Genomic DNA, 12,127 nt, shown 5'->3' with positions numbered 1-12,127 from the left:
TGTACCGCAATTTAAAATCAGACTGAGCATCTTCAGAGGCCTCAGAAAGAGCATACTGTAACCAATGTTCTTTTCAAGACTCATAATAAGCAACTTTTTTCATAGGCCTTGACCATATGGAATTTTATGTTCCACATGGATATTTTTAAAATCTATGGTGGGCTTCTTGGCTAATATCTTTTAGTAGGTCCAGAGCAAACCTCACGCAAAAAATGCTTTTGTCCGCCGAGTAACGTTAAGTGTGAAATTTGACGCTAAGCCACGTGAGTACTAGGAGATGCTGTCACAGAATGTTTGTTTCTTCATTTGTACTTTGAGAAGTGGGCGAATAAAGCATACTTCTGTTACTTTCAGGGAGCAGCTTTTGCATAATCTGATTACAGTTCTTGCTATGCTGTCAGACACTCTACTAACGTGAACAATGTTCTCTGCAGGATGTCTGTTAAGTATAAGTCCAACACCACTAACTGTTTCATTGTGCCCTCTGTAATAAAATAGGTGGTTGCTGTGTTGCAGCGTAATCAAATTTTCTTATTTCTAGAGATATTGCTAAGTCCAATGATGGACCAAGTAATGTTTTCTAAATTAATCATTAATGTATCAAGTTCATCATCTTTAGTGAAACTTTCTATATTGTACAGGTAGATTTACATGTACTTAAGCTCTTTTATGTCCCGATGTCTCATTGGCAAAGTGTGTGTGTGTGTGTGTGTGTGTGTGTGTATATATATATATATATATATATAGATAGATAGATAGATAGATAGATAGATAGATATAGATAGATAGATAGATAGATAGATAGATATTTATATATTAGGGTGGTCCTTATTTTTCATGTTATAGATATTTTTTACTGGCCACCCCGCACTTTTCTTCCTCTTGGCACAAAAACTCAATGTGCTGTATGTATATATATATATATATATATATATATATATATATATATATATATATATATATATATATATATATATATATATATATATATATGCAAACTAACCACAGGAGAAATGAAAGGAGTGACAGTGAGTACTTTCGTATATTACATCTTCAGACAGAGTGAGACAGAAACGTAAAGGGTAGAGGTCTTTTATGCACACTCGTAGCAGGTAGTGGCACACAGAACAATGGATGACCTGAATTTTTACCTGCGGCTTAACTTAAGGTCACCTGCAGCAGGGAGTGGAACACAACAGAGGATGACCTGAATCTAAAAATCCACGTGACAAAGGAGGAGGGAAGGAAATGGGAGTGGGAGGGAGGGGGAAGGGGGAGGGGAGGAGGGGAGGTGGGGAGGGAGGAGGGGATAAATACTGCTGCTTAACTTAAGACCTAGAGGATTAATGCTTGGTGTGTCCTTAACTCCTCCTGTATTACTTTTTCTGCTACTTGTATATCTGGTAGTATGTGTGGACATGCTTGTTCCACATAGTCCCTCTCAAAATTTTTTTCTTCTGTAAAAACTAATTGGAAATTCTTATTTAGTGCTTCACAAATATCTTTCTCTTGTGTATAAGTGATTCCCTCGTCCGTAATGGATTGTATTATATCTTTTACTTTGGTTTTGCTTCTGATATAGCTGTAAAACAGCTTTGGTTGATCACTATTTTTATTTATGATATCCTCCTCAAACTGTTTTTGGGCTTCCCTCCTTATTCTTGTATAGTCGTTTCTTGCCTGTTTGTAATTATTATACGCCCTTTCACTACTGTGTCTTCTGTATCTATTCCACAACAAATCTCTTCTTTCTTTTGATTTTTTACATTCTGTATTGAACCATTTCTGTATTTTCTTATCTGCTTCTTTGTGCTGTGGGATGTACTTCTGGACTCCTATTTCATAAAATTCACAAAATTTTTTGTATACAGCATTTAAATCTTGTCCTCTAAGCTCATTTTCCCAATCAACTTCTAAGAAATACTTCTTTAGGTCTTGATAATTTCCCTTTTTATAGTTTAGGCTCTTTTTGTAACTGTCATTGCTGTTTACTATGTCATATGCTATCCTGAAGTTATAATTTAGTACTGCATGATCGCTTTTGCCTAGTGGAGGGTGATATATTAAACTGTCAATATCATTTTCTTGCCTAGTAAGTATTAGATCTAGCACTGAAGGTACATCAAGTCCTCTTTTTCTGGTGGTTTCCCTCATATGTTGCGTTAAGAAAAACTCTTGTACGAGATCCAGGAGCTTTTGGTTCCAACAGCTTTCTTGGCTATTTATATCTAGAGTATTCCAATTTATATTTGTATTGAAGTCCCCAGTTAGTATAATTCTTTCCGATTTCTCTTCCATTTTATGTAGTAATGATCTTATACTCTGAATTGTACTCTCTGCCAGGTCCTCATATTCGTCTCTTTCCCATGTTCTGGGTAGCATGTACAAATTTGACTTTTAGATTTTTCTTAGTTAATATTATAATTCCTCCTCCTTTTTTTAAATATCTGTCTCTTCTCCATATATTGTAATCCTCTAAGTTTAGTATGTCATTGGATATCCTTGGTGTTAATTTTGTTTCAGTTTGGCATATTATTTGTGGTTCATTTTCTCTGACATAATCATTCATCTCTAGTAATTTACAGTAGATACCATTCCATCCACATTTGAGTACATCAACTTTATCATCTTGTTTATATACTTGTCATGACATGGTTCTACTGCCTTCCTCCTTTTTCTTCCATCCTGTTTGTGTACCAGTTTCGTACCTGCCTTCCTATTACTTTGTAAAAAAAAAATTCTTCTTCTCCTCTTCTGATCTTCCCTCATTTTTTGTTTTTGCTTCCTCCCTTTTCTCTTTCAGTAATTCCAGTTCCTCTTGTGTTAGGCATCTTTTTATCCATACATTTTTGAACTCCTCTTTTTCCATAAGATTCTTTGCATTGTTTAGTATCTCTTCCACAGTGTTTACACTCTGGAAAGTCACCTTTAGAGGTCTTGTCTTGCTTTTCTCGTATTTCCCTAATCTTTTGTGTTCCTCTGTGACTTTACCACAGATTTCCTCTGATACTTCTTTCAGTAAGCTCATTACATTTGCCATCTCCTTTTTGTCTCTTGTGATCTTGTTTTTTACTTCTTCCTCTTCTATACCAGTGATTACTATAGATTTGTTTATCTCTACTGAATCTCTGACTAACTTTGGATTGTTTTGGATTATTCTTTTCACTTCCTTTTTAATGCTTTTTTTCCTCCACCCTTGTTTCTAAGTCTTTCTTTACTTTCACCATTTCAGCATACGTGGTTTCTACATCATTTTTGTAGCTTTGCACAGCTTCATTCACCTGTGTTATCTTCTCCTCAATATCACTGCTCTGGTCCATAAGACTGCTTGCTTGCCTAATTGTCTCTGTGTCATTTTTGACCTCTTCCATAACACTCTCGTGATTGACTACTGTACTTGCCATTTCACTCACTTTCTTCCTAAGCGTACTCAATTCCACTGTTAGTCCATTGATGGTTGTGTCTTTCTTATTGGCCTCCCTTCCTAGTTTTTCTATCTGTGTGTGTGTGTGTGTGTGTGTGTGTGTGTGTGTATATAGGGTGGTCCTTATTTTCAAAAGCTGTAGATTTTAATACTGGCCACCCTGCACTTTTGTACCTCTTGGCACAAAAACCCACCGTGCCATATCTCAGCCGTTTACTCTAGTATTTACTGGTGCCCCAATGGCACAAAGTTTACACTCAGTGCCATCTGGGCTGAATATCGTGCAGGCACATCTAGGTCTTCCTTAAAATGTAAGTATTAGGTCCTCATTGTGAGGGGGGAGGAGTGAATGCCATGGAAGCAGATCCCCCATTCAGTGTTGCCTTGTTTCGGGAGTCACGGTAGCCTTTAGAGCATCCTTGAATCGCTGATGATGAGCCACTGTGACCTGGAACAGGAATTTTCACTGCTCTTTGTCCTTGGTGATAACAGGGATGAAGTCCGGCATCAGCGCAACTTCTCACTGAGTGAAGTCATTTGTGACTTTCAGCAACCACATTGCTTGGCTTTTTCGTAGTCATCTGTTTTCAGACATATTGGATGGGTCGATGTCCAAGAACCCATTGGAGGAACTGAGGAAGGTGGTGAGTGGTGCTCATGTTGAAATCATGGAAGGTCTTCTCTCACATCCAGCACCTGAGTCCCTCTGGCTCAACATTCCCCTTGTTTTCCAGAGCTGTGACCATGGCATTCTTCATTTTTAAGTTGACGAACTTGTTGAAGAATGCCAGGCCAGCCTGCTTCTCAGAGAGGTACCAGAGATGAAGACTGAAATCTTCTGCAGCAGCGTATAAGATGTCTGAGTCACCATAGTCCAGGATGTCTTGAAGGAATTTGAGGTCGTTCTAAGGAGCAGACACTGCAACTGATGCTGTTAACCAGTACAGGACGTAGGTCATGATGGCAAAGATGAAGAAACACTCGAATGTGGTGAGCCCTCACACACTGAAGTTGACAAAGTAGATGATTTTGGCCATCCAACGGGCAAGATGGAAAGTGTGCGGCTGTGAAATGTGGAAGCCACGAGGTTGAACTTCACCCAAAATGATCACCATGAGCTTCAGCAACTCTCGGTAATGTCTGTGGCTGTTGGGTGGCGAGTTAAAGATGACAGAAGGCAATGACCTCATCGCAATGGGAAGGAAGGCTAGCAAGCGACTTGAAGCCATCTGCTTTCGTGAAGGTCCATCTCTGCTTCAAACAATTGAAAAGAGGGATGTCCAGCCCTAATGTGATGATGGCAATGCAAACTGTGAAGACTTTCTGGATGACGATCTTCCTGATGTGGTTCCTGCATGCTAGTTGAAGGAGTTCCTTCTCCATCTTCTGCAGCAGGAGAGTGCAGGCCCCAGAGGAAATTCTTGTGTTGCTTGCAATTGTTGCAAAGGCATGCTTGTCCCAGAATCCACCAGGTCCCATTCTGGCAGGGTGGCCAAGATCACCTTCACCATTGCAGTTTCACTACCTGATCGCAGCTTGGGGATATTCAGCAATTTCACAGTTCCCTCTCTAGACACCAGGATGGGTAAACATTAAAACTTCTTTTGGCCAAGTTCATCAGCAACCAATTTACCGTCCAAGTGAATGGTAAGGGGTACACCAGGCTTGAAGGATGAGCGCAGAGCTACTGCCTGTTCATCCTGGGCCTTGTAACACCCCCAACAGTTCAAAACAGCCATTGAAGGATCTTTGCCATACTCAGATGCTGCAACAGCCAAGCCATGGACAGAGTTGCAGTCGCTGTGCTTTGTGTCGTCCAAAGCATTAGACAACTCCAGAGAGATGACAGGTGCAGGAGATCAGGATCGTCATCGTTTGGGTTAGAATGCAGTAAGTGATATGGATGGTCCGGGAACAGGTTCATTGTCTTCTTTGCCTTCTTCAGAGTCCTCCAGCTCAACGGAAGCTTCCACCACTGCTCTCTGCTGCTGCTCTCATAATTCCCGAACCCAGGAATGTTTCAGCATCGGACAGCTTCTGGTCAATGCCAGGCATGATGCCTTGATGGCCTTCCTTCTGTTTTGCCTTCAGAAACGCCTTATTCTCTGTGTTCTTCAGCAGCGTCATGGTATCCACATGCACCTAGTTGAAGACATTCTTCAGCTTCAATTTATTGTCAGCTCGCTTCCCTTCTGCCACCTCTGCCTTCCTTTCCATCTGCTTGCCCAGGGAGTGCCATTCCTCGTACAGATTTTCCACTTTCAGGATACTCTGTTTGCTCTGTGTCACTGGAATTCTGGCTTGATATCAGAATCCAATGACCTCAGAATCCATGCTTGTTGCAGCATCCCGTAGGATCTGCTTTTCCTTCCGTGGATGATTAAATAACCACCAGTGAACCTCACTGTTAGACAGCAGCTTACTGCCTGTGAGCTGAGCAAGGGGCTCTCCATCCAACTTGCTCTCGGTCTTCTTGGTTTCCTTCTCTTCCTTACGTTTGTCATGGTCATCATCTTACATGGAAGAAGGCTGTTCAGCAGCAGTAGCCGTTGCAGTCAAACCTCGAAATTGGCTCACACCCTGGTAGATACCTCCAATGAAAGATTGTTATTTTCCTTCATAATGTGCAAAACGGCCGTTCCCTTAGCCAGTCAAACCGAGAATGCTGCATTAATTGCAACCCTGCTCCCTACCACGCCATATCACCACCCACCCAGGCACCACCGTGCCTTTTTTTTTCCTCCTCTGCATCGCTTTCCTGCCTTTCCCGCTATGACCACTCCCTCTTGCCGATCAATGAGAGGCTTCCACGAATATGGTCCCATTCTTCTATACAGGGATAAACTTCAGGGTGGGTTGGGCACTGGAATTCTTTGAGCAGGGTACACAGTAATTTTACAAACACTATTTTTACTCCAGTGGCACAGTACTAGGGGGTGGCCCGTGAATATTTCCCAGAATTAGTATTCATTACATTTGCTAGGACCACCCACCCAGCCACACACACACACACTCACACACACACACACACACACACACACACACACACACACACACATATATATATATATATATATATATAATATGCTATATATATAATTATATACAGTGTGTGTGTGTGTGTGTGTGTGTGTGTGTGTGTGTGTGTGTAAAGGAACTATGGAGAGAAGAATTATTCCTGTTTCAGTCTGACAATCAGAATAAAAGAACTCGGTTCTCTCTCCGCTGGAACTGTTGCTGGAGCATTGTCATAAATATTTGCTCTTGACAACATTCAGCAGCTTTGCATCTACTCTACATATTTTTCATACCTTCTACTTTCCTTGGCCAGCTACTGTCTTTTGTGTTCTCCAGATTCATGAAAGCAACAAAGAAGTATTGCATGTTTTTAGTTATTACATACATACTTAGTAAGCCGGTATGGAACGTGCGAGGCATATCACTGTTTTCTTAAATATCTAATGAGAGTTTCCTACCCCCTACCCATATATTGGTATACTCATGGTGGGTCAAATGAACTGGCTGATTGATAGGAACCTGCAAATTGCACACATAAGAAAACAAATAAATTTACCTGTATAAACTAACAGCACCCAATTTTAAATGCACACACACACATATCACAAGACAACCGCAACATGCCATCTTATCTTTCCTTTATATCCACACTACCTACTCCATCTTTCCCTCACCTCATTTCACTCGTCTCAGTGTTCACTGCAGTCTTTGTTTTTCTTCCCTTCTTTATTTACATTCATTACATTAGCTGGAGCCTCATTACATTATATTTTGTGACTAATCATGTGGTATCCCCTTCCACAGTGTGAATATACCGAGTTCCAGTGTGACAATTACAGATGCATCCCTGCGTCCTATAAATGTGATGCTGACAACGACTGCGGTGACTTCAGTGACGAGAGAAACTGCTCAGTGGTGAGTTTATCGAAGATAAGGAGGGTTAGACATATTTTGTGTTCATTTTTATCCTGAAAACACATTCTCCAGCACAGGAAGTTACTGATTTAAGGCTTTTTTTTTTTCATTATTACTTACGGGTTTATACTACTCGGATTTGGATAAACCACATCTTTCTGTAAGAGGGGGGTTCAGGCAAACACCAGATGCCCAGCCTTCCTTTACTCGTCTCTTGATACATTCTGGCGGAAGCGGGTAGGGCCTCGCTTTCCCATTCTGCCGCCAAGCAGCTGAATCGGTAGAGAGGTGGCCTGCAGTCCTTCCGCACCCAGGTTCAAATCCCCGCTGGGGCAGGGAACAATGTAAGGATTTGAATTTCATAAAATCAGACTTTACTGATCTAAGAGAAGACCCGCCGATATGTAAAAAGACCCCAGCTAATACTAATACACCAGTCCTGTATGAGACAGCCCTACCATGTATTCAATACGGACGGTGGGTGTTAACGTCGAAGTGGTGACATGCAGAGATGTATGGTATGTAGGAGGGCTACTGGGCCTTGGGAGCAGCCTGTGAGGCCTATGGCCAGAGTCGGACACACACACACACACACACAAAGAAAAAAAAAAAGCTGCCCAACAAATCTTACGGCCCTTACTTCCCCCCACCCCTCCAAGATATATAACTCCACTGTACACAATAGTTGTATATCTGACAATGAATGAGAAGAGGGCAAATGCACATGAAATTAGAGAAAAGGCATAAATACAGGCTGTTCTGGCAATAATAACAGGAGCATACATATAAAGAAAAACAAAATATTGGACTTTCCATTGGTTCAGTGGCCAGCAATGTTCGAATGACCGGCTCGACGAGCAGGTTGGTATATGTGGCACCACCTCATCCCCCAGTTCAAACCCCCTCCTCCCTCGTTCCCATTCATTCGTCTACCCTCCACCCTCCCCACAGAGAGTAAGGTCTCCTCACATTATCTCAACCACTCTTCCGTCATCCAGTTGTCCTGGAAAGTAATTGTTTTGTTATGATAATGAATAAAAACATATTACATATTGTTTTACTCCATAGTATAGTTATTTATACACCACGATCTGATCGCAAGGTAATGTAAAATAGTAATATATTCGTATGGTAGGGAGATCTGTAATCATACAATTTATCATCTTCACGGTTGTATCCAGTCAGTGTGTAACATTAAACAGTCAGAAGCTATATGTAGATGTTTGTAGTGGTCGGTGGTGTGCGGGGAGGAGTAACTGGCCGTCACACGTTGTGGTAGGGGCATGGGGAGGGGGAGATGGGCCCGGGGTCGACAGCCGAGCCCGCGGTGGGTAGATGTGTGTGTGTGTGTGTTCCACCAATGCTCATAAACATGTCCTTATTATCACCATGAAGTGTGCATTACAATTTTGTCCACTGCGCCATAAAATGATGATATTTATAGTTTAACGATATGGCAAATAAGCATTTAATGATCGGTACACAGTAAGATCTCATTTTATAAATGTTCAGTCAAGTATGCAGTGCAATAGCGGATTATAATACATCAGGGTTTGAAGGTAGCCTTTAACTCTGAAGGGTAAGTCAGGCTAGAACACCAGATCTCTAGTAAAACATTCAATATTATCACTATACCACATGTTATTGTAGGGCAACTGGAACATGGCGATAGCAAAGGTGGTGGTCGGTCCTACTCGGTGTTGACTGGGTTACCTTATCACTCCCTCAGTTTTTTTTTTTTTTTTTTTTTATGCGAGGAAGAAGGAACCAAAGGCCATGAGCCCGCAGTAACAGTTCCCTCCAAGAGAAAAACAAAATACAATATAGAGCCAAATTCAAGATCCGATCATTTTGAGATGCCTGGACACACTGCGTTTGAAAGACTGGAGATCATAGGCAGCAGGAAATACAGACAGAGGGAGACAGTTCCAGAGCTGACCTGTTGCATAAATGAAAGACTGGGAGTAACGGTTAACTCTTGCATTAGAGAGTTGGACAGAAAAAGGATGAGAGTTTGCTGCCAGACGGGTGCTACACGCCCGTCGTAGAGGTGGAGGAATGCAAGCAGACAGTTCAGAGGAGCAGTGACCATTAAAGTAGCGATAGAAAAGAGATAAAGATGCAACAGGGCGGTGAAGAGACAGAGGTTGAAGGGAGTCAGTAAGAGGAGGAGAGTTAATGAGACGAAAAGCCTTTGACTCCACCCTATTGAGAAGAGCTGTATGTGGGGAGCCTCCCCACACATGAGAGTTGTACTCCACACAGGGGCGGATAAAACCCCTGTATAGAGTCAACAATTGTGCAGGGGTAAAGAAAGAGCGGAGTCGGCTTAGCACACCCAATCTCTTGGAAGCAGATTTTACAAGAGATGTAATATGATCATTCCAAGATAAGTCCCGAGTAAATGAAACCCCAAGCATGTTCAAGGATGATGCAGGATTAAGCTGAATATTATTAAACATTAGTGGGTATACCTGTGGAAGATTTTGTCGGGTTGATAGGTGTAAGAACTGAGTCTTAGATGCATTAAAGACAACCATATTATTTTTACCCCAGTCAGAGATACGAGCCAAGTCAGACATTAGGTGTGCCAAAGCCTCATCCCTTGTTTGTTGAAGTAACTGTTGAGATGGGCGTTGCGGGAACCGAATGGAAAGGTGAAGGGTGGAGTCATCAGCGTATGTGTGGATATGGTTAGATGTACAGCTTAGAAGATCATTGATGAATAAAAGGAAGAGAGTTGGTGATAGGACAGAGCCCTGAGGAACACCACTGTTGATAGATCTAGGAGAAGAACGATGGCCGTCTACAACAGCGGCTATAGAACGACCAGAAAGGAAGCTATCGATGAAGGCACAGATAGAAGGATAGAAACCATAGGAGGGCAGTTTGGAAATTAAAGATTTATGCCAGACTCGATCGAAAGCCTTTGAGATGTCAAGTGCAATGGCAAAGCTTTCGCCAAAGTCCCGAAAGGAGGATGACCAGGAGTCTGAAAGGTAGGTGAGAAGATCGCCAGTGGAGCGTCCCTGACGGAACCCATACTGACGATCGGAAAGAAGGTTGTGATAGGAAAGATGCCTTAAAATTTTTCTATTAAGAATTTACTCGAAAACTTTTGAAATACAGGACGTTAAAGCAATTGGACGATAGTTGGAGGGTTGGGAGTGGTCACCCTTCTTTGGGACTGGCTGAATGAGAGCAAACTTCCAGCAAGAAGGAAAGGTACAAGTTGACAGACAAAGACGAAAGAGTTTGCCTAGGCAGGGTGTAAGCACAGAAGCACAGTTCTTGAGAACAACAGGAGGGACCCCATCAGGCCCATATGCCTTGTTAGTACTGAGGCCAGTGATGGCAGAAAATACATCAACTGAAGAAATTTTAATGTCAGCCATGAGGAAGTCAGAGGGGGGAAGTGATGGAGGAACAGCACCGGAATCGTCTAAGGTAGAATTGGAGGAGAAAGTCTGTGCGAAGAGATCTGCTTTATCAGTAGAAGAAATAGCTACAGAACCATCAGAGTAGAAAAGAGGAGGGAAGGATGATGAGGTAAAGTTGTTAGAAAGATTTTTGGCAAGATGCCAGAAGGAGTGGGAAGAATTTGAGTTGGAAAGTTGAGAGCATTTAGTATGGATGAAATTATTTTTAGTAGAGCGAAGAACAGACTTAGCACGATTCCGGGCAGAAACGTAAAGATGATGTGATTCAGGGGTGGGTTGGCTCCGGTACCTTTTGTAGGCCCTCTCCTTGTTGCGGACAGCATTAGAACAAGCGTGATTAAACCAAGGCTTTCTTGCGTTAGTCAATGGATATGAGAAAGGAATGTATGCTTCCATGCCCGAGAGAATAACCTCCGTAATGCGCAAGGCACACTCAGATGACTCCCGGCCATGGAAGCAATAATCATTCCAGGGAAAATCAAAGAAGTACTGCCTGAGGGCCTCCCAGTCTGCGGCTCCAAAATGCCACAGACGACGTTTCCCTGGAGGGTCCACAGGCCGTACCGGAGTGATAGGACAGGTTAAGGTAATAAGGTTGTGATCGGAGGAGCCCAACGGAGAGAAAAGATTAACAGAGTAAGCAGAAGGATTAGTTGTGAGGAAGAGGTCAAGTATGTTGGAGCTCTCTCCAAGGCGGTCAGGGATACGGGTAGGGTGCTGTACAAGCTGCTCTAGGTCATTAAGGATAGAAAAGATGTAGGCTTGTTCACCAGGTGGATCCGTGAAAGGAGAGGAGAGCCAAAGGTGGTGGTGAACATTGAAATCTCCAAGAATGGAGATTTCAGAGAAAGGAGAAATGGATAGAATGTGTTCTATCGTAGAAGTAACATAGTCGAAGAATTTTTGATAGTCAGTAGAATTAGGGGATAAGTAAACAGCACAGATATATTTAGTCAAAGAATGACAGGAAAGCCGAAGCCAGAGTGTGGAGAATTCAGAAGAATCAAGTTCAGGAACACGAGAGCAAGATAAGTCGTTGCGTATATTATACACAACAGCCACCTTTGGCTTTGAAATGAGTATAGAGAAAGTAGGAGGATACAGAAAAGGGTTTGCTGTCAGTTGCCTCAGACAGCTGAGTCTCCGTTAGAAAAAGAAGGTGAGGTTTAGAGGAGGAGAGGTGGTGCTCAACAGAGCGAAAGTTAGAGGAAAGGCCGCGAATGTTGCAGAAATGAAGAAGAAGAGAGTCAGACAGTGGTTCCAGGCACCTTGAGTCGTCACCGGAAGAGGGGCAGATGGTGGGGGCATTTATGGTCCCCCCCCCTGGGGA

At 42.4% G+C, this 12,127-nt stretch overlaps 1 protein-coding gene across 1 annotated transcript in view; it reads left to right on the top strand.

Annotated features, from left to right (window-relative positions):
• LOC145413685 (uncharacterized) overlaps positions 1-12,127 on the top strand; it is a 72,777-nt gene that overhangs the window by 12,316 nt on the left and 48,334 nt on the right. Inside the window, exon 3 of the mRNA XM_080283340.1 lies at positions 7,247-7,357. Coding sequence (XP_080139466.1) covers positions 7,247-7,357 — 111 coding nt within the window. The remainder of the gene's footprint in view (positions 1-7,246; positions 7,358-12,127) is intronic.

Source organism: Coenobita brevimanus, chromosome 97 (assembly GCF_032717465.1).
Source record: "Coenobita brevimanus isolate Jiangsu-jjx chromosome 97, ASM3271746v2, whole genome shotgun sequence".
Taxonomy (NCBI): domain Eukaryota; kingdom Metazoa; phylum Arthropoda; class Malacostraca; order Decapoda; family Coenobitidae; genus Coenobita; species Coenobita brevimanus.
The sequence above is the reverse complement of the archived record's forward strand: the minus strand, read 5'-3'. Positions and strand labels throughout refer to the sequence as shown.